Below are 24,494 nucleotides of genomic sequence, written 5' to 3' on the forward strand. Positions count from 1 at the left end.
ATAAGTATGGCTATTCACTGGATAGTAAGTTCTCCATCCAGGGGTCTTCAAAGAGAGGCTAAAGAACTATTAGTCAAAAATGTTGTAGAGATTTCTCTTCAGGAAAACTCAATAGTTTATTATGTCCCACTTTTAAAATTCTATAATTCAGTGTGAATCCTTTATCTAATATGAGTCAGAATATTCTTCATTCAAAAAAGCATTGCTAGCATCTTCATGGGTTTTTTTCTCATCTAGAGAAAATCTATAATAAAATTCTAATACTTACAATAATGCCTAGGTCAGATTCTGAAGAAATCCAATAATGGTCAAGCAAAATTCTTAAAACAAGAGTTTTCTCAAAGAATGACAATGACAACAAAGCTCATGTATCAGTCCAAGATGTTTATGAGTAAACATCATTTAACTTTGGAATAAAAGGACATAGGTTCAAATCCCAGATTTTCTACCTTTTTTCACCTCATATAATCAACTAACAAGTGTTTATCAAATTATGTGTCAGACATTGTGCTTAGTGTAGAAGATAGAGATAAAAAGAAAGAAGCAATGCATATGCTATTAACTAAGCACCTACTAAATACCAATATTATTTTTGCAAGTATTATCTCATTCAATCCTCACTGCAACTCTGGGAGCTATTATTATCCCCATTTTATAGTTGAGGATACTAAGGAAAATGAAGATTAAGTAACTTGGCTAGAGTCAAACATCTGTTAAAGATCTGAGATTAGATCAGATTTGAACTCAGGTGTCCCTGACTCCAGGCTGAGTGTTCTCTCTGTCCACAAAGCAACTAGTTACCTCACAGAGATTTTAATTGGCACTGTGTTCAATACCAGGACTGCTGCCCATCATTTCCATAAAGAAAATCAGAAAAAAAGATTCTGAGGTTCCCTGAAGGGAAAAAAAAACTTTAGCCCATGACTGTTATTGGAATATGTTTTAGAGCACTTTTTTCTGATGACCATTTTCCCTCTAAGCTTCTAGCATAAAGAATTTCATTGACATCTCAATTCAAAATATTTTTGGACTCTCAAGAGTTTGTATACTTACCCTGACAGATATCATACCATGAGTCACATTAAATGTTTTACAATATTTGAAGAAAAATATTTATGAAAAAAATTACTCAGTTTCTATGTGGAAAGTCAAAGTTTTATTATGTACTATGTTCTTTAGTGAATTAGCAGGAATTTTTTTGCAGCAAATTTAGTGATTAAGCAATTCATATGTTCAAAGCACAGCTCTAAAGTAAAATAAAATACACCCTGGGTTCAAGTAACAGAATAGAGAGGAGAAAGTTAAAAATACATATAATATATCTATTACAAAATAGAAAGAATTAAGTGTATAAATTATATGTAAGAAATGTATTATTAGAGCATGAATTATATTCTCATTAATTTTTACTTCATATACCTATTGCTATATTTGAAGATTCATTGTCTTAGTTGATGGTAATACAGAAAAAAATATATTCCTCCTACATAATGTGCTAGTTCTCTTCCCATTTCTATTAAGAAATACTTAGGGTTAGAGATTCAAGGAAAGATCCATCTTAGTTCCTTAACTCCATATTGGTAGCAGCCAGAGAGAAAAGAAAACATTATACTAACGTAATCTAGTTTTATTTTTACATCATCCTTGGCATTGAGGCAAGGGCATAGAGTTGCAAAGCAAACATCTATTTTGTTCCATTTTCTAACTTGATAGATGTTCCTAATCTCTTTAACTTTGACCTCTCCTCTTCTTTAACCCTCCTCAAAAATTGCTAGGGAGAAACATTTTTGTTATGGTTCTTGCTATTCTTAACGTAGTTTGCTTGGCTGACGTTTCCTGCATTGGTGTCAGTTGCCAACATGGCGTATCTCCAAAACAAAAGCAATAGAGGTTTTAAGAGCTCATGCATGCAGGCTCTTAAATATTCCTGTGCTATGCAGTATATACTAAATCAGCCTTTCTATACCTTACAAGTAAGAATCTTCTTCATATTTTAAATGAGATAAATGTTATAATAAAATAATTATTTTTGAAATATTTGTCTATTTTGGATAGAGTTTATATAACAATAAAAATTTAAAAATCACTAAGATGCAGAGGAGTCATAGTTTCCCTATCTAAAATATGAGGTTACTACCTGTATGACATCTCATTGTTTTGATGTGGAAACCAAATGAAGAAATTGATATAATATTCTTTATTAAGTACTATTAAAATGACATCAGAATGATTGATACTGTTGGCTATTAAAGTAATCCCAAGGTTATGGCCACTTTTCTTTTTCTTTTTTCCCCTACAGTCATCTATCCTTTGGTTATTTTTCTAATAGTCATATGTAGTAAAAAAACGTGTTCAGGACTCCAATTCTCAATTCCTGAATCCATCTCCATTTGTGATCCCTCATATGCTTCTTGCCATTTCTTTACTAGAAATGGGATATTGTTTACTTCTGCCCAAGACAACAGTAAGCATCTGCAATGTTTTAGGAACTATGCTAGGAGTTGGGGGGATATTCAAAGCCAAAAATTAAATCTCTGCCCTCAAAGTGCTTGCAGTCTATTTCATAGAATGCAAGATAATTAGGAATTATGGAATTTATACAAAGTAAAACAAAATAATTTTTAAAAGACTGAGTACTAATAGCTTGAGACATATAGAAGATGTGCTTAAAGTGTTATTGTGTCCTTTATGATCAAAGAAAGTGACTGGTTTAAATACTCTGGCAAGTTCCCAAAAGCTAAGGCTTCAATAAAGTTATTTGAAAACATAATTGGTGCCCTGAAGTACACTACCATCTTGGTTAACTTATAAGCAACAGTCTCTTTCTATGTAGTATACCTTCTGTAAAGTGATAGAAGAGACAAGAATAAGCCATTCAGTCTGTTTCTGGGTAATTTCCCACTGCTGAAGTGAAGAATAAGCTCTTGTGGAAGGGAATCTTTGCCAAAGGGCAGCCTAGAGTCACTCAGCTATGTTACTGAAAAATGGGCTGTGCCTGAGGTGGTTGCTAAATAATAAGACTTCTGAGGTGAGGAAACTAAAACATGAAGGAAAATATATGCTCCTTTAAAAAATACAATAAAATAGAATGACAGTATAAAGGGACAAAATGAAATTATGAGTTTTCTTCAGTTCCTAAGATAGTCATTAACACTAGTTAAAAACAAAATGTTAGAAAAACAGATAACAAATATATAAATGAATGTTTTCTCTCTAAAATAAACATGTGTCACAATTGATATAAATAAATTCTTGAATATCACTTTAAAGAAGAAAGCCTATAAATACTGATATCATCATTACAGTTATGCCATATGATTTCAAGAGATCTCATGTTGTTTAAATACTTCCTCTATGCCCACCATTTTCTTCTGGCATTTGCTTCCTTTATGATTTAATGCATCATTTATAGGAACCCATATCCCAGAATCCAGTGCATTATTCTTTCTGTTTCAGGGCTGGGCTTAAAGCCAAAAGAAAAAAGCCCAACATAATCATAGGTGGTTTTACTTTTTTTTCCCTTAATCATCTGCCTCTAAGATTCTAAAATATATGACCACTGACTAAATTTAAACATTTAACTCAATAAATAGTTGAATGAACAATTTAGATTTCAATAGTGAAAAGTACAGCATGCCTTCTGTCTTCAGTGATACATGTTCGTGTTTTGTGAAATAAATATAGCACTGTAGTGAAATTCTGACTATAATTTTTCTTTCAACTGATCATGCACATCATTACCAAATTATGAAGAGATAAGAATACAGAAAATTGAAATAATATTTTCCTACCATCAGTTTCATTCTTTCAACTGATCATGCACATCATTACCAAATTATGAAGAGATAAGAATACAGAAAATTGAAATAATATTTTCCTACCATCAGTTTCACTTCCCAAAACTAAATAAATCTGTATTTCTGGGATAAACATCATTCAGACTATTGAATTAACATAATAACAGAGATAAGGCAGAAAATATTCTTTCCTAAACATTTTCACTTTATTAAGCAAAGCAACCTTTAGGATAGGTCTAGAGCTTAACTGAGGTGCCATGAATAATTAATGACTTAAAATCCCTTCTGTTGCTTTTATAGAAACTTGATTTACAAGTTGAAAAATCAAACTGACACTTAAGTCTCTTGTACAAATAGCCAACCTTTAAAAATGCTCTGGGCATTATGAATACATTTTTCATGAATATGGCTATAACAGTTCTAAAAATATCTTTTAAAAATAGAATTCCTCCAAGCCATTGTTTTACACATAACACTAGGAAATGCAAGAGAATGTCAAAGCCAAAAGTATTTAAAAACCAAATAATAAACTTTTGGTATTATTTTTTTTCATAAAACAATAAACACATGCACTAGGGGTCACAAAACTAACAAGTAACTGAATTCAGAAAACTTACACCTTCTACCCAGGCTTTGGAGGCCAAGAATTATTGCTAGTAATTGGTATTCCTTAGTCTCAAAAGTCTTCAGGCTCATCCCAGGGCAATTCCACAATCACAAAAGAAAAATCAACTTTAAATTAGTTATATACAGACCACAACTCCAAGCCCTTTCTTTACCTACTCTCAAGGTCAGAAGCCCGAAAAAAATGCCATTCTTGGAGGAATGGATCAAATTTTTGCCCATGGACTGCTTAACCTTCGGTGAATCCAGAAAATAAAATTCTCCATGTTAATACCAACCCAAAAATATATATTGGGTTTGAAACTCTGGGTTCAGAGTGGTATTAAGTCTAAAATTCAACTTACAAACATTTCATGTACCCTTCCTCAAAGGTCCTAATAAATTCAAGTGATTTTCTCTGCTTCTTGCACAAATTAAGGATGAATTGAGCCCAAATATTCAAAGGCAGTGGTTATAGCACCTAAGAAAATCTGAAAAAGTCAATAATATTTATTAGTGGTGGGGGAATTGAAAAAAGAATAACAGCACATTGTCCAATTCCCTGTGTAACTGGGAAAATTTTTTAATTTTTATACCTGAATCTCATTTGACTTTCTCAAATACTCCCACCCTACTCTCAAAAAACAACTCTTCCAATAATGATAATCTACTTAGACAGAGTTTTATAGAATTTTGTTCTCAGTTCAAAGTAAAATGCAGTACAATAAGAACTAACATCTATAACATGCAACTTATTGGAATATTCTTATTTAAGGCTCACTTTCTACACTGATCTCATTTAATGTAGCTACAGACACCCTAAATAAGTATTACATAAGTCAATTAAAATATTATCCAGGTATAAACAAGTCCTTAATCATTTTAAGAAAATAATAGAGTTTTGATGAGTGGATATAAAGCAAATGTGACATACAGGAAACATCTTATTGAGAAGATCAAGTAGCATAAGTTAGACTATATATACAAATAGCAAATAGCAAACCCACTCATCAGCCAGTTAAGCAATGAACCAATATAATAGAAGTGGGAGAATTCCAAATCAGATGTTAGAGCCAAGTCCTTGAAAGGGAATGACTTTTGGTAGGGAGGGAATGTTTATCTCCCAACCCTCTACCTCTACTACTGATATCATTAGCAGGGAATCTACCTAATAAAAGAGAGATGGGACAAGTAAGAGATAATTGGGAAGGACAGTCACTTCCAAGAGGGTGACCTCTCGTGACAGAGAAAAGTGCAACAACAGAACCTACAAAAGTACTGACCCTGATAACCCAGAATAAAGAACTCTTATTGTCCATACTAAGAAAGAAAATTATTTCCAAAAGTCAAGAGTCATTTAACCCTCTGCCATATGTATTGCCTACATATATTCTTCACAATTTTTGTGCTTTAAATTTATGTCTCTTCTCTCAATAGGCCTACTGTGGAAGAAGATACTCCATACTTTTAGACAAATTCTTTTTGTAACTGTTATATGAGGAAATACCTTTGCTAAAAGTATTTTCTGGTTGATAGAGAAAATAATACTGGTGGGGGCTTATAAACAATGAATCCAAGCTCCTCCTGGAGTCCCTTGAGATTTGAGGAATTATCCTCAGTGAGGTTGCTATAATTGTCTTACTGCCTATTTGACTTTCAAACCTAAATATTAGTAGTATATCAGCATAAGTTTCCTTAATTCAGTATGATTATCTTTAATGAATTATTCCATAATATATGTAAATAATTCATCCTCAATTCAGAGGACAAAGTAAAAATAAATGACATTTTATTAGAAAACTTTTAAAGACTTTTTGAAGGTTTTTGCTAGAGACAAAATGAAATATGCATTTCATTTAATGAAAGTGTATGAAACACTTCCTCTATTGGCTCAACTGAACAAATTACCAAGGTCAAGTTCTTATTGAATCCTGTAGGATAATTTAATGAAGTAGAAAGGAGAAAGAAGGAAAGAAAAGTGTCAGTCAAGGGCATTTTCATTAATGTTGGTTTGCCTAATGTTTGGAGTGGCAAAACTCCTGAGACAATTCACATCCCCTATAATCATCCTGATCTTTAGTTTGGAGGTGGGAGGGAAACACTATATATGAAGGAACTAATAAACAATAATAGGAATAAAAATTAATTTAATCAGATATTTTATGTTCATAACCTTGTAACCACATAAACAAGAAAAACCACAAAAGTATAATGAAAACAGCACATTCTATAGTCAACTTGATAAATATTTGGCATCTTTATATACTTTCTTTCCTGTCAGAAAATTCATCAGAAAAAAATGCAAAGTTTTTTGGGGTTAAATCTGTTTCATATAAGCATAGAGTTAATATATAAATTAAAAATCCAGAGCCTAGATAACCAGCCATTCTGGTTTCTCAATTTTTGCTTAAATCTTAACTCCTAACATGTTTTCACATTCCCCTTGAAAGTTCATAATATACACCAAAGACCAGGAATGTTGTTCAAAATCAGAACACCACCAACAATTTAAGATGCAATACAAATCTAAATAGACTCATGAATTTTTCAAAGACGAGGAACATCTTAAAAAGATTTCCATCAATTGACGAACTTCAGATATTTCAAATGACAATATCATATTTCTTACCTTATTCTGATCTGTCCAATAAAAGAAAAATCCTTGTGGATCTGTCCTCAGAATAATGGGAGTAACAATAGTAGAGTCCTAGAAATAAAGGAGAGAAAACATATGTAAGACATTGAACTCATACTATTCAACTTTGAACTATTTTAAGAAACCATAGTTACTTAAAAGATAGCCTGAAGTTATCAATCATGAAAAGATTTTACCAAATTTGATATGATCCTTTAGGTGACAAACAAATTGCTATGATAAATAATCAAACTGTTTTGTAATAGATTGGTAAAATAAAACATAGTACATAAAAATTATCATATAATATGTTTTATGGGTCTTTGTTTTATAAATCTGCCTTGTTTTTAGTCTTTTAACATACCACAATAATTTTTCAACACTTAAAATTTAAAAATTTTAAATAAAAAATCCATATTTGTTCATATTTTTGATTCTACTTATCCAAGAAAATGGGATCAACCAAAATAATCAGAGCATTTCTGTTTCCAAGGCAACTGTAAATAAGGCTTTTTCTATATAGCTTTCTAAAAAACTCATCTAATTGATTCAAGTTGTATGTCCTGAAACATGCATGTTTTAAAAATAAAATTGACATATGGTATAGTCATTATATTAAGACAATTATAATTTTCAGAAAAGAATGCCATCTGTACCAGAAAAAAAATCTCTCACTTGAGATACGTCTGTAATAGAGATTCATAAAAGAAAATTGAATGATCAGGGGTTTTTGTCTTTTCAAATATGGACCAAAAAACATGATAATCATGTTATATTTTCCCCTCCACCTGGCTTTTTCTTAAAATTAAACTTGGAGAGCTACTTAGACCCTGAGATGTTATATAACTTGTCCATGATCATATAGCTAGTATGAATAAGTCAGTCCTTTAACAAGAACTTCCTAATTTCAAGTCCAGACTTCTATTATTTCATGGTGCCTTTCCACAAATAAGTTAGAGGCCCCCCAAAAAAATCCTATGGAAATTTTTCTGGTTTCTATAAAAGAATTTCTGTAAAAGACTATCAAAGATGTGATCATGGTCCAGAGGCAGACTGATTATATGCAGATTTTTCCAAGGTGATGGGTGTATAATTTTAATTTATAATGGTTCTCTGGATATACTGAAAAAATAAATGAAAAGAGGTTTCCAATACATTGAGCAAATCCTTTATTCCTTTTCTCAATACAAACTGGGGTTAGGAAGACTTTGCCTCTAAGAGGATTAAGTCATAGTACAATATAGTATAATAATCGATTAGTAAACATTTATTGCACACCTACTATATGCCAGAATTGTGCTAAATTATGGAGATAAAAAGAATAAAAAGACATCATCTACCTGGAGAAGCTTAAAATCAAATGCAGAAAGACAAAATACAAAAGGAAGCTGAGATACAAGAGGTGCTATTGGGGTATGATGCTCTGTACAGTCTAATCCAAAAAGATTTGCTGATAGAAAAGACTTGGAAAATTCTGAATACTCTACAAGGGAAGACTTTGAGAGGAGTTCATTGCTAACTCTTTTTAGATTTCCAATCAAAAGGTGAAGCAACTGAGGGAGGTAAGAAGGTATTGAGTACAAAAAACTATGTCATTCTCTATGGTGGTAAGCTTTCAGGTGATCATCCTATCCTGAGGAGACATGATTTTTTTAGAGTAAAAAGTAAGAAGGCATTAATAGAAAATGGAGATGTGTGGAATCAAAAGACCATTTAAAACTTAGAGCTATAAACCTTAGTCCTAAACAAGGCATTTTCCTTGTAAAAGTGAACTGTGGTGTCCTAGAAAGAGGATTGACTAGATCTGGAATCAGGAGACATGTTCACATTTCAACTCTAATTAATCAGTTATATGATTTGGACAATTTAATTTTCATCATTGAAGTCAGTTCCCTCATTTTTAAAATGGGGATAACAGTAGTATTATCTATATTAAAAGGTTGGTGTGAGGAACGTTCTTTATAAACTTTAAGGCGTTTAATAATATTAAGTTGTTAAATATTATTTTTAATAAAGTAAAATGTAATTTTAAAGAATTTACCCAATGGGACAGGATCGTGTAATAAAAAGGGAAAGCATTTGGATTTTGAAATTAGTAGATATGGGCTGAAATCCTCATCTCCAAAATGAATAGCTAGGAACAGATGAATTCCTTAAGCAGTAATTCTTATGATCCTAAGATTAATTCCCTAAAAGTTAAACTCCCCCAATTATGTAATAATACTTCCAGATAGACCTGAGTTCTCTTCCTGGTTCAAGTGCCAAACTCAGTATATGACCTTAGACATCTCCCTCCCTATCTTTGGGATTCAGTTTCCTTTTCTGTGAAATGAGAGGATTGAAAGACTTGATATCTAAGGTCCCTAATAGTGCCAATTGAAATCAATCCAATTCATCAAGTTTTTACTGAGCACCCATTGCATGCCAAACCCTTTACTAGTTTCTAGGGGACCTAGTAGGGGTTTTCATCAATCCTGGCTTTTAAGTGACTGCAGAATACATCTCAGTTCTGTTTTTACGGCAGGATTCTTATTCAGGTACACGTGGGATGTCCTCTGAGATTTCGTCCAATTTAGAATTCTATGATAGAGGGATTCTATAAAAGATTTGTTGAAAAAGTGGGGGAAGGGTGGACTGTACCAGAGGTCTGGAGGATTTGAGGAAGAGGTTTTTTAATCTATGAGGTTAGAAAACATACCCACACAAATGGAAGAATGAATCTATTAAAGTATCAGATGATTTATTAAAAGAATTGGCTTAATATCAAAAGGATACACTGTAATTAAAATGGAATTTTCTGAAAATGTGTCTAGTTTCTCTGATCAATAAAAGTATTTTTATACAATATTGCTAGAATGAATTAGAAACAAGAGTCTTAATTCTAATCAGCTGACTTTCTATGTATAGGATAAATAAGAGCTTCCACAAGTACCAAAATAGCATGCATGAAATGAACCAGAATTTATGGTTTAATATTGAAATCTCCAGTGTTTTTGCAGCAACCCCACATATATGGAGAGGACTGGTTGATTTCTGAACCAAAGCTTAGACTATGTGTTTGACATACTCCTTCAGAATACAACATACCTAACAAAGACAAGTAAGGTGAGCATGAATTTGTCACATTATCTAGCAAATCCAATCAAAAGTTTAGACTAATAAGGATGGGAGAAGGATATAAAGCTTAGAAATATCACCTGTTAAATCCCATAGAAAGCCACAAAGGAGAAGGAAGAACAGCATTGTAAATGCCAAGAAATTCACAGGAAATCAAGTCCAAGAAAGGAGCCAGTAATAAAAACTATGGCCATGAATGCCTATACCCAAAGTTCAGGCAAAGAACAATAGAGGAGTGGACAAACTTGCCTCATATTTTATAGAAACAGCTGAGCATTCCCTGTGAACTCCCTCTTCTCCCCTCTTATTCGTCTATAACTAAGGTGATTTCTGCCACTTTCTCCTCCATACCTGCTTCAAATGATGAAGTATCCTTATTCCCTACCAAGGATAACCCCTCTACTTAAAGTGATCCCATTTTGTCCCATCTTCTCCAACAGATTTTTCCCTCTGTCATTCATACTCTTCTATTTATTTTCAATCTCTCCCTCTTTACTGGCTCATTTCCCCCTGGCTACAAACAGAACTACCTATTTCCTATTCTGAAAAAAAAAAAAACCCATCCTTGATCCTTTCATCCCTGCTAACTGCCTTTTGTAGTTAAACTCTTTTAAAAGCTTGTTTACCATGGGTGCCTACAATTTTCTCTGACTCTCTTAACCTTTATAATCTTACTTCCCTGAACTTATCATTTCGCCAAAACTCCTCTCTCTACAATCACTAATAACCACTTAATTGCCAAATCGAATCGCCTTTTATCACTCGTTCTTCTTGACCTCTCCTCAACACTGATCATGGATCACCCTCTCTTCTGTGATACTCTTTTCTCACTAGGTTTTAAGGACAACACTCTTTCCTGGTTTTCCTCCTACCTATTTGACTACTCCCTCTTTCTCTCCTATCCTGGATCTTTCTTCAGATTATGTCTTTTAACCACATATGTCCCTCAAGCATCTGTCCTGGTCCCTCTACTCTTCTCCTGTCCTGCTTCACTTAGTGATTTCACCATTTACTATGAATTTAATGACCATCTCTATGCTGATGATTCTCAAATCTACCTTTTCTGTCCCAATCTCTCTACTGACTTCCATCTCCAAATGCCTCAGACATCTAGAACTGGATGTCCAGAGGACATCTTGAACTCATTATGTCCAGAGTGGAACTCATTATCTTTTCCTTTCTACACTCTCCCACCCACTTTTCCTATTGTTGTAGAAGTCATCATCAGGCTCACAGCCTAAGAGTCATCCTCAATTCTCCAATTTCTCATTCCCAACATCCAAGTTATTGCCAATATCTCTCAATTTCATCTTCACAATATCTTAAAAATTGTTCCTTTTCTCCTCAGACACTGATCACTCTAGTGAGGACTCTCATCCCTTCAAGTCATGTTTACTGCAATAGTCTGCAGTGGATCTGTCTGCCTCAAATCTCTCCCCATTCCAATCCATTGTCTATTTAGCCCCTGAAGTGATTTTCTTAAAACAGGTCTGATTGTGAAACTCTACTACTCTAGTAACTGTGTATTGCCTCCAAGAACAAATGCAAAATGTTCTGTTTGGCATTCATAACTCAGCCACCTTCTGCCTTTCCAGTCTTCTTAGAAACTATTGAACTCTTCAATCAAGTGACATTTGCCTCCTGACTATTCTGCAAACAAGACACTCCATCTTCATACCATGTGGGTATTTTTCTCTGGCCATCCCCCATGCCTGGAATGTGCTCTATCCTCTCCTCCAACTACTGATTCCCCTGGCTTCCTTTAAGTCTCAGCTGAAAACCTATTCTCTATAACCCCTCTAATTCTAATGGTTTTCCTTTTCAAAGTATTTCCAACTCATCCTATATGTAGTTTGCTTTGTGTATATTTGTTTTCATGGGATCCCTACCATTAGATTGAAAAGTCCTTGAAGGCAGGGACTCACTATCTTTTGCTTCTTTTTTGCACCCCCAGTGCTCAGCATAGTCCTGACACATAAGAAGCATTTAATAAATGTTTATTCATTTGGTATACTCCTTTAACAATAACATCAGCCTACTCAAGCTAAAAATGGTCTGAAGCTGACATGAAAAGCTCAGGACAACAAAGAGGAATTGTTTGTTCTTAAGATAATTCTGAAGGAAGTAAGGAGGATAAAGAAAGAGATGGGACCACTCACTATCTCTTGTTAAAAGGGATGATGATTAGAAATGACAGAAAAATAGCAGAGCAGTTGAATTCCTACTTAACTATTCTGTCTAGTTTAGGATTATACAAACTTAAAGTGAAGTGGAGAATTCAGGGCGATTTAAGTTGACATTAAGAGCATTTATCTTACACATATTTTTTTTAATTGTTAAATATGGCAAAGAAAAAATGTCAAAAGGTTTGATCACATCACCTAATAATTAAAGATATATCTCTCAAGATATTAGAGAAGCATCCTAATGAAGTATAATGAATAGTGAGTAAAAGTCAGGAGACTTCAATTCCAATCTAGTCCCTCCCACTAAGGATCTATGTGTCTTCCAATAAGTAACTTTACTTCTTTTGAGCTTTTTTTTCTTTTTATGTAAAATGAAAGGGGTCAATGAGATGATCTTACAGCAACCTGTGAATTTCAGATTCACTTTGTTTGTGCTTCCCCTTCCAAATACTAGAACTGGACAAACAGATAGGAAGAGAGACAGCTAATGGGAAGTTCATGCACAAGTAAAATAGTTCCTGCTCTATAGGAATGTAAGTTACCAAGTCCAAATAAATTACAACACAGGAAAAGAAAATGAAATAATTGGTTAATGTGATTCCTGAGTCCTGTCACTGATTTTTGAAAGATTATTAAAAATGACAGAACTGTAAGATTTATGAGGAATATTTTTCTGAATTTTCAAAAAAATTAAGGGATGAGATTCTATAATCTATGACAATAGGCTTGATTTTGGTTTCTGTAAAAGTTCTTTATTACCTGTCCTTCCCTCCATCTTCTGCGTGTGTGTGTGTTTCTCTAAATATATTTCTCTATATCTTATTGTTTTTAAATATAAATTGGTTGGCAAATACTCATTTCAACCACATAGCTTTCTAGACAAATTCTCCTTTACTACTTATCAGAAATGCTTCTTTTTGTATCTCCAGAAATACATTATTTTGAGATTCATATCCATTCTTCCCTGATTTCTTAGAGATTTTATTTTTTGGCAGGGATGGAGAAGGTGAAGACTGAAGTAGGAATCCAATTTATTATTTTTCTGAATTAATTGATAAGTGTAATACACACACACACATAGTTTGGGATTATGCAAAAGAAGAATTCAGGATGGTTTGAAGTGACATTAGATTACTTTGCACATATATTTTTTAATCATTAAATATGGCATAGAAAAATGTCAAAAGGTTGAGCCATACCCCCTAAAGGTTGTTATCATATCTCTAGTGGTACTAGGACAGCATCCTGGTGTAGCATAATGAGCAGCCAGCAAAAGTCAAGTGACTTGGATTCTAATCCAGTTCTTCCCAGTAAGGAGCCATGTTTCTTCCAACAAGTCACTTTATCTCACTTGAGTTTTTTCTTCATGTGTAAAATGAGATAGCGGGGTGATATAGTAGTGTGACAGAGGCTGGTACATAAGAAAAGTGCCAGGCTGAAGAGTATGTGGATCTGATCACCCCAATGGGAGAAGGGCTTGAGGAGGATGGAATCTTGAGGAGAAGCAGGAAGTTCCCTTCTGAAGAGTTGTTGGTCTCTCAGTCAGAAGCCAAAGAGAGAAGGTTGAATAAGACTTTCTCCTGAGGGTTACCCACTTTTTCCTGCTTGTGACTGGAAATCCTTCCCCCCAACACTTCCCAATTGAAGAGACTCACTGAAGAGAAAACCTGAGAAAAGGCATTTTTAATCTCTGTCAGACTTTACCTCAGCTCCTGTTGCCCTGGGTCTGAAGTGTGGCCAAGGGGCCAAACCCAGGGTCAGTCAACCTTACTGTCTCTCAGGGGGCTCCTGAGTTCCCCCCAAACTCAAGGAGGGAGGGAAAAGGGTTTTAGATAGAGACAGGGACCCCCTTATTCCCACTTTCCTTTCCCATGCTTTCCCTGCCAATTATTCCTTTGTATTACCTGATTAAGTGACATTAAAGTAGTTATCTTTTCCTCAAGCTGTGAATTAAGTGTGAGTGAACAAATCAAGGAAGAAGAGACATCATCTGACTTTGGTCTCTCATAGTGGAGGGGGGACAAGAGGACAAGAGCAAATCTGGGAGAGGGGAAAATCTTCAAACCCCCTCTCCTCTCTCTGAGCCAACCCTAAACATCAGCTGTCCTCTCCTAGATCCTGTTCCCTTTACCATCCCCAAACCTTTTCTCCATTAAATCTGTGGTCTCCCCTGAACTCCACTTTGAAAAGAGAGGTTTCCACTCTTCTCCTCTCTCTCTTTTCATTTTAGTAGCATTCTGTAAAGATTCAGTCAGGATTGGGGAAAGTATTAAAATCAGGGTTAATTATAAATAATAATGATATTCTGAAAACAAATATTAACTTTAACTTTTCTATGGAGAAAAGATATTTGATAAATATTTTGCTCTGTTTTATTAACATCTCTTACTTTTACTGCACTGGTGTCTGGGGTAGGGAGAAATCTTTTAGGGGAAAACAATTAAGTAAAAATATTCAGTGCTGTGACAGAATCTGACCATGTATATAATATCTTGTCTAAGAATTACCTTGTTCTCTGCCACAGGGAAAGAGGATTTTTCATTATCTTCAACCCAGATCCTTCATTGTTGAAATGAGCATGATAATAACAACTTCCAGAGTTGTTTTGAATGTCAAATGATGAAACACATAAAGTGCTTTACAAAACTTAAAATTCTAGAGTAATAATTAAAATTATCATTATTACTGCTTATAGTAGCAATTTTGTATGTATGGGTAAGCTAACTCAAAGATGATTAATAAATGTCTTAGTTATTTTGAATAATATATCTTTTATTATTGTTTCTTGTTTTTGTTAGTGTTTTGATGAACTACATTAAATAACAGTGGAAAGATGAATCATCTTGTTTTACCTTTTGTTCTATACTGAAGTTTCTAACATTTTGTTCATTCCTAACATTTGGTCATATTAAAGAAGGGCTCTTTGGTGTCTATTTTTAAAATTTTTTAACATAAATGAATGCTATATTTAGTTCATTGATTTTTCTGAATCTACTGAAAAAAATAATGTGGCTTTATTATTTTTGTGTATTTATGACTAATTATGCTAATCATTCTAATTTTCAATTTGCCATTTTCAATCCTTTAGAAATTGTCTAATTCTAGTTTTAGCTGCTGGATTGAAATTATGTGCTCCTTATACATTTCCAAAGCTTTGGTAAATGGGAAGGCTTGAAATAAGCAAGGGAAATACTACTTAACATTTAAATGTTAGAAATATTTAAGGGGGGTGGTTCCACATATCCCCTCAATTAATGTAATATGATCTGTCTAAGTGCATGATGAAGTTTTAAAAATGTAAACATGATGATTCTCATCCTGTGATATCTTTAAAAGAACTAAGCTTCTTTTATTGAGTCAAGAAGAGGAGGATGATTGACTATTCAAGCAAGCTAACTGTGCCACTGGGGATTTTAAAGAACTAAAAGAATTTCAGTAAAAGACAGTCCAACAACTGGACAGTCAAGAGAACTGAGACTACAGGATCTGGAATACCTAAAGGAGAAAGATCCTTGTGCCTATACCAGAAGTACCAAGGGGAAGAGGGTGATCCAGAAGAACTGTTATACCCCAACCACCACATTGACCATGTTATTGATGAATCTGAACTGCTAACAGATAACATATCTAGCCAAGAACAGTAAATGATATGCAGGATAAGTCTTACTGTTCAGTTGTTTCAGTTATATCCAACTCTTCATAACCCCATTTGGGGTCTTCTTGACAAAGATATTGGAATAATTAGCCAGTTCCTTCTCCAGCTCATTTTTAAATATGAGGAAATGAGGCAAATAGAATTAAGTGACTTGAACAGAGTAATGGTTAATGTCTAAGGCTGATTTTGAACTCAGGTCTTCCAGACTCCACACCCAGTAATATATCACTGCACCACCTAGCCAACCCTAAGGATATGAAAAAATAAAGAAGACTATTCACCCAAAGAAAGAGTAACTTCAGAGATGGTGATTCCTCATGGGAAAAACAAGAATGATGGGTACAGATTTTAGAAAGACATCTAACATAAGAACCCAACAGAGGGGGCAGCTGGGTGGCCCAGTGGATTGAGAGCCAGGCCTAGAGATGGGAGATCCTAGATTCAAATATGGCATCAGACACTTTCCAGCTGTGTGACCCTGGGCAAGTCACTTGACCCCCATTGCCTAGCTCTTACCACTCTTCTGCCTTGGAACCAATACACAGGTTTGGTTCCAAGGTGGAAGGTAAGGATTTTTTAAAAAGAATCCAACAGAAAGTTATGTGTAAGGGGAATTTAGTAGTGATTGATAAAGGTAGAAAATTACTTTCAGTAACCAGGAATTGTGAGTTATCCTTTGCCCACATATACACTTTCATATGCATTTCATTAATTCATTATGAATCCACTCTCCTCAGAGACTCTGTATGGGCAAAGTAAGAGGATGCCCCAGTTTAGAGGGAATATTATATATTAACTGTTTGTATTATACCACCCTAGTAAATATCTTTTGCTATTTAAAAAAAAAAACCTAAGTTTGGCTGACTATAATTCTGAAATACATTGATGAGGTCTTATAAGTCAATCCTAGAAACCAGTCATTCATGCTTATCCCTTGAATTCTGAGCTTATTCCTTGAATTCTGATCAGAAGTCATAGCTATACACCAGTGCTTGCAGTTTGCAGGTTCAAGTACTAGTTAAGTTTCAGACCTCTCTGTGTTTTTTCTTTTAAGACAACTTGATTATCCCAGTAAGGGCTGAGCTAGAATTTTTCTTAGTCCTATTCCTAATTAATATGATGTAATTATTAAAAGGCATGATGAAGCTTTAAATGAGTAAAATGTAGAGACTCATGAGTAACAATACTGGAAACTCAGCTGCTCAGAATGTTATTCCTAGAGTCATGAGCGGAATTAGTGGACATGCTCTGGAGAGCCCAACATGACAATATAAATGCAAGTTGTGTGTGTGTGTGTGTGTGTGTGTGTGTGTGTGTGTGTGTGTGTGTGTGTAGGGGGGGAACAGACCAGAAATAATACTACTATGATCTGAAATTAACATTTTAGCTGATAATGAGCATCACTGCTTATATACACTTTCATTGTGTAGTTCCATATAGCCAAATGAAATGTTTTAATAGGCTAAATGATGAATAGAAAAGAAAATCAAAATTGACAGGAAATCCACTAGGAGATAAGGTCTGGCCCCAATGTGACATCAATCTAAAAATCAAAGGAAAAGTCTATGGACCAGTATTTAGCACTAACAATGTAGTGAATATTCAATGTGTTGCCAAGTGCTCTATTATAGCTTTCCCCATTGGAAATCTCTTTTAGCTTTGCTCCATGTGATTACTACTAAGGCCACTACATAATAAATCTCTTTGCCATTCTTCTCTAGTCTCACAATTTTTATTTTCCCCTTTTCATTGATAAATAAGAACCTACTTTAAGGTTTTCCCTTGAGCAAGTATATTTTAAATTCTTAATCTCAGCTTCTCTGTATCCTCTCCTATTCTGTTCCTTATTTTGTGCTTTTCAAGAATTTAACTCCTCTCCTAATCCTATCCTATATATCTATTCTTACCAATTAATATGGGCCATCCCCAGAGGAGTAGAATAAAATACAAACTATATAAGCAGGATGAACAGGTTGAGAAGTACTACTATAGCATGATGGTAAGCAAACAGAAATTTAGTCAATCAGATTCTGGGGGGAAAAAATCCATTTTTAACATCATTATTGAACAAATGCCTGCCAACATGACTATTTCCACATTGGCAAACCAATGTGTGATATTTGCAAAAACTCCAGAAAATACACTGTTATTTATGCATTGATCCTGTGTTTCCTACTTGTCATCAGCCAACTATTCATTATTATTCATATCTATGTCCTCCCAGGTATATGCCAAAATACACTTTCCATTACCATCATGAAAAACTGTTGTTATGCAAAAGGCTTCAGGAGAATAAAGTCAGAGTGTGGATGCATGATTCAGAGAAGGGAAAAAGGACAAGCAAATAATTTCATTTTATTTTTCATAATATTCCCAAGTTTTCGTTCTCAGAAACCCAAGAAAAAAAAATCTTATAACACATTCATACAATTTTCTCTTCAAAAGGAGCATTCTAATATAGCACTAGAGAACCTCCTTAAATTTGATGATGAAAGAAGAAATTGAATTAAACTTTCTTTGTCTATCAATCAGCAGATTTTAATTTAATCAACAAAAAGCCTGAAAACACCCCTACTTAACCCCTACTTAATACCAAATAAGGGAGTTCACAGTCAGTCACTTGGAGAGCTACACTCTGTTTACCCAATCAATCAGATACTTGTGAATCCTATGATAAGAGTTGACACCTTCAGAGGCCTATCATAAGAGATGACACCTTCAGAGGATGAGAGGTGGATCCCACAGACACTGCTCTTTGGGCAGTGCTAGGCCATTTTGAAGCTGTGATTGGCCCCTATGAAGAGGTGAAGGGACAGGAGGTGACTATAAAAAGTCTTGAAAGTTTTCAGCTGGGGGGCTTTGGCTTGAATCTTTGGCTTGGTGCTTTGGCTGTTGACCTGACTCTTGGAGGTGACTTGGGATTTAGACCTCAGCTTCAACTCTGGATCTTGGCTCTTGGACTGTTTCTTGGGTGAGTGAGTAGCTGGCTTTCATTTCCTGGCTTCTAGAAAGAGATTAGTTTTGGAGAGGTCTTCCCCTCTTGGGGGAGGCCGAATGGGTGAAATACCTGGTCCTCTGGTTCAGGGTTAACAAGCCTTGCTGGGATGAGCTGAGCACCTGAGCAATATTTAGTGTGAGATGCTAGACATCTTCTCTACCCTCTTTTTATATTTCTCTACTTTCACTCTTTCCACCTCTTTCTAAATAAAAGCTATTAAAAGTCATTTTGACTTGAGCTATAGTATTTTAAATTGGTGACCACAGTATTATTTTATAATTCTCACATATTTATTAAAACCTTTAATTTAATTCCTTACAATACATAACACTTTGATTCTTAAAAAATCAAAGAATGGACAAGTCAGGAAAGAAAGTTACTGAATAGCTCATGACAACTACAATAATAACAATCCTAGTTAAGATTTGCAACCTAGCTGAAGAACTAGTTCAACATTTTTGTTTACTCTCACCTCTAATAAATACTTACTATATGGCTTCATAGTACATTTTCTGTCCCTTACCTAAAGAAGTAGAATTAATATTACTTTCCTTCTACCTTTTTCTCATAGTCAAAATGAACTTAACTTTCTAAAATAACAAAATATGTTTTTGAGCTCCTTAAATGTACTTCCTAAACATAAGGTAACTGAGATACCATAACCAGTTAAAGTAAAAACCATTTCTTTTACAAATGGATCCATTTTCACTGCTTGATCTCATAACCACAGTTGGAAAGAAAAGAAGCAAAACATAACCAAATAAAATGAACTTATTCAATCCTTGAAATGAAAAACAGATGCAGCTTTCTAGAAATTCTACTTTAATACTAAAAATATAGCTTTATTTTAATATGCCTTTCTTATTTACAATAAATTGTTCTGCATTTAGATAAGTTTATAAGTTGAAATGACATTTTTTGCTATTAAAATGTGTGTATCAATGTTTATTTTTCCAGAGATTAAATCATATAAATATACCTGGGACACAATGAATATCAAGTCATCAGGTCTCAAAGAAATAAAGACATGAACCACCAAAAATTTAATAAGTTTGGCTTTTCTTTCTATTATATTTCAGTTATATTTTCATAGAAATTGTTGGATCTGTCTAGATTAGTATATTTGGTTTTAGTTAAGATATTTAGAGCCAAAGGATATATAGGAGCACAGGGCACCATACATTGGTAAATAAAAGCAAGGTGAGGGCAGCAGAAGATGATGATGCTTTAGGGAAAACACATGAAGTTTCTTCTAAGTGAAAAGCTATATAAACCTAATAATAGCTTTAGCAAAATAAGAACTAATATTAAATGACAAATAAATGCTTGTTTGAGTGAATGTCTATAGTATTAGTCAAGTATTCACAACTGAATCCTGTTCCATTTTCTTCTGGCACTATCTGTAAAGGATAAAAGTTTCCTTATCAGAATTGTTTCTTGTTAATTATAGGTTTTGGGGTTCAAAGTTAGAAAGCAAAATGTCCCAATCCCAATTAAATGCAGCTGCTGATATAAATAATCATTTCTTTACTGATAGCATAACTTTAAAGTTAAAAAAATAACATCAGTATAGTGATAGTCTGGACCATTGATGTTTAGGCACTACAGATAGTAAATGGTATTTATTACATGAGAAGATAAAGTAGAAATGCCTTTAACAGTTTAGAAAACAAACACACATTACACATTTCAATACAGTCATAGAAGCAACCCACCTTTCTTGGCCCAAAAACAAAAAAGTCTTTAGGCAATGTCACACCATTATATTACTGGAACTAAGTTTGAATATTTCTGGTTCTAACATGCTTGTCACATATGCTAACTTTCCCAAACTTCAGTGAGAAATTGATAAGCAGAGAAAAGAGCAACAATCACCACCAACTCATTCCTATTAGATTCCTCTTTCAGGTTTGTCATTTATTCCAAATTTATTGCTTCATTTCTAGCACTTATTCTGGGATTTCATACCCACTCAGCTCACAAAACTTTTAGTTCTGCTCCTCTGTGAACCTTGTTTTTGACTCTCTGCCTCCTGTCATCTGGGAAATTCTCCTGAAAATCACATTTAATACAAAAGTCATAGCCATGCTTTAGTGCCTATGCTGAAAAAGATTTCAAGTCTTTATATATGCTTGCTCTTGTCTTACTTTGGCTTTGGGGGACTATTTTCTTGAAGGGCACAAATGTAAATCTATATTCCAAAACATTTTAACTCCAGAAATAAAGAGGTAGCTCTGACAATTATGTATACTACAGGACCTTTTGGAATGCTAAATTATTATTGGCATAGAGGACTAATTAATTTCTTTTTAAGATTCTGTCAAAATATTAAGGAATCAAAATAGGAATAACATATCAGATCATTCTATGAAATTGCTTTATTTTAGTGGCAATGGGTTCATTTTATTATGTGTAGAATTATTGTCTTTCAAATACAAATTCATATATTTAGAGATGGAAGGGACCTTCAAGGTGGGCTAGTCTAACTGCCTTCAATTTACAATTGAGAAAACTAGGGCTAAGATTATTTCAAAGGATCTTCAAATTAGAAATTTAAAGCTAGAAGGAACTTTAGTAGTAATCTTGTCCAGTCTCCTCATTTTATAAATGAGGAAACTGATCCACAGAGCAGGTAAATGAATTGTTTGAGATCACAGAAGTAGTAAGTGACAGAAATGGGATTTGAATTCATCTTCTGATACAAAATCTATTATTCTTTTCACTGCACCATTCTGATTCAAAAAGAAAGGATAGAAAACATTTAAAAAAACAAAGAAGAAAGTAAAAAGGAAAACTTGTTTTCCATCCCATGACTAATGAGGTAAATGTAAGAAAGGGAGCAAGGCATAATGAGCATATGGTTAAAGCTCTTGATTGAGGAAAATCTGGATCAAGTTCTGCTTCCAACATAAAACAAATTGTGTGGTCATGGATAAGTCATATGGTCCATGGTAACTCTCTAATATTGTAATTTATGTCTAGTTGCTAATTTGGATTAGTGCAGAGAATTTCTATAAGGAGTTCCCCAGATTTATGAAATCACAGGTAAGGACCAAAAGAAAGAAAAAACATTATAAGTAAAATTATACATTTAAAAGCAGGGATGATCATTGGGCATGGTTTCTTTCACTACTAAAATATATAATAAACATTCAACATTTACTATTGAACTTGATTCCTTTCAAAAGAAAAGTCACTAATAGTCTCAGGAGTATGAATGAAAGTCTGATCACTTACGAAATCTGATGGAGGGTAAAGGTGACTAGCAATAGTGATTGGACAAACATGTCCTGGAAAATTTCCAAACACTACAGCGGTTGGAAAACAAAAGCTGTCATAGCCTATCCCCCAATTTTTGTGCAGAGAATAGCTAATTTTAGAGTGGAAAAGAAAGGTACCAAGGGGCCCTATAACAAAACTGTTAGTCATGGAATCATAACTCTGGAACTTGAAGGGACCTTTTTCATCCTAATTCCTAATATAAACATAGCCCTTTGAATTTTACAAAACACTTTATATGCATTGTTTCACTTGATCTTTATATGTGGTAGGTTATATGTATGGGAGCAAATTTCAAGCCCAGTTTCTCTGATTCCAAGTTCATTTCCTTTTGCCTTGTACCACAATCCCTTGCCTATTTCCTTTGTAACCTTATTTATTCCTTGTCACAGCTTGGCATGTTCCCAAATCTAATGCATCTTGACCCATGAAAAAGGTGAAATTTTATTCTCCCCTAAAATTCCCATAGAAATCTAGCCATTCTGAGGATACACAAGTCTGATAATCTTATCCATTACCTATAAAATCAAACCAACACTATACTAATATTAAATGAGAGTTATAGCAATAGGAAGAGTTTTTTCCAATATTGGTAGAGCAAGACAACTTTGGTGTTTTAGATGAATCATATTTTATTAAGCTTTAAAAATGCCCAAGTTTAGGAGTAGAAAAAAATATAATCTTACCTCTGGCAAATGCACATAATAACAAGCTATAAGGTAATAGGGTTCTATTTTAGGAGGTTCATAATTAGCATCATATAGAGACCATATAAACCTCATCATTTTACAGAAGATAAAGAGCCCAAGAGAAGGAAAGTGGTTTGTCCAAGGTTACCTAAGTAGGAAGAGTCAAAAATCAAAACCAAGCCTTCTGATTCTAAATCTAGCCTAATACAAATCTCATGCTAATAAAACTTTAACTATCCTAAAATGACGAGGATCTAAAAGTATCATCCATATCATACTATATAACTGTGAGTATCCACAAAAGCCCTAGGTGCTCTTCTCTCTCTACATTATCACTTGTAGTTAGTTCATCAACTCTCAAGGATTCAAGCATAAACAGGAAATGTGGCACAGTGGATAAGGCACTTGTACTTGAAAGTGGGAAGATAGAAATTTAAGTCCTATCTCAATCACTTACTGATTGTGATGGGGATGTGGAGAAGAAATGATAGCTCTCTTCAAGTACATTCTGTGTTAGATGGATGCTGAGATTCTTTCCAAATTTGTGACTGGCCCCTAACCACCTATGCCTTAAATCTATATTATGATCTTATATCTTCCAGATTCATAAATCTTCTATCCCTACTTTGCTGAGCTCTAATCCTACATCATCAACAAACTATTGGATATCTCCAAATAGAGTGTCTCATAAGCCTCCACATATCATAAACAAAATTAATTCACTTTATTCCATTTCTCCTCTAAATTTCCCAAATTCTGTTGATATAAACTCTCTATCCTGGAAGTCACATGGGGCTGAAACCATGGTGTCATCTTGGCTCTTTAAACTTCTTCACAAAAAAAGAAAAAATTTCCTAGTCCTTACAATTCTATCTCTGTATCTCCTGTATCCATATTATCTCTACTCAAAATCATTCTCTCATCAACTCTTCTCTGATCTGTTACAAGAACCAGCTAATTTCTTTTCTTAATTCCAGACTCTCTTTTCTCCAATCTAAGCTCCATACAACTGCCAAATTGACACTAGAAGAGCATAGATTTGACCAGTTTCCCACCCCTGCTCAAGAAGCTTCAATTGCCTCTCAGAGGAAAAAAAAATAAGACCCCACTACTTTTCACTTAAAGACCTTTACAATCTGGCTTCCATTTCTGTTTCCAAACTCAACTACACATCACCATCCCTCACAAGATCTACATTCTAGCCAAACTGGACTTCTTAGTGATTCTTACTAATTACTGAGTATTTGATCTCCAGCTTAAGTGCCTTTATATAATTTACCCTCCATACCACAAGGTCTTTCCTGAACCCTTCATTGTTGATGTTCTCCCATATAAATTTATTTGTATTTACTTTGTATGTATTCTGTATTTATTTATCTGTGTATATGCAGTATTACCATTAGACTGTAAAATCTTTGAGGACAAGGACTGTTTCTTTTTTCCTCCTTTTTTTTCCATCCCCAAACCTAGATAAGAAATCTGCTTTCTAAAACCAGGAGGACAGCAATAAGAATGAAGACAAACAGTACATATTG

At 34.0% G+C, this 24,494-nt stretch overlaps 1 protein-coding gene across 3 annotated transcripts in view; it reads right to left on the reverse strand.

The window, feature by feature from the left end:
* Positions 1–24,494, reverse strand: part of PLCB1 (phospholipase C beta 1) — a 902,125-nt gene that overhangs the window by 871,930 nt on the left and 5,701 nt on the right. For all 3 annotated transcript variants that reach the window (XM_001374433.3, XM_007476702.3, XM_007476704.3), the window contains one exon: positions 7,030–7,107. In XM_001374433.3, the coding sequence (XP_001374470.1) occupies positions 7,030–7,107 (78 nt within the window). The remainder of the gene's footprint in view (positions 1–7,029; positions 7,108–24,494) is intronic.

This window comes from Monodelphis domestica, chromosome 1, assembly GCF_027887165.1.
Source record: "Monodelphis domestica isolate mMonDom1 chromosome 1, mMonDom1.pri, whole genome shotgun sequence".
Taxonomy (NCBI): Eukaryota; Metazoa; Chordata; class Mammalia; order Didelphimorphia; family Didelphidae; genus Monodelphis; species Monodelphis domestica.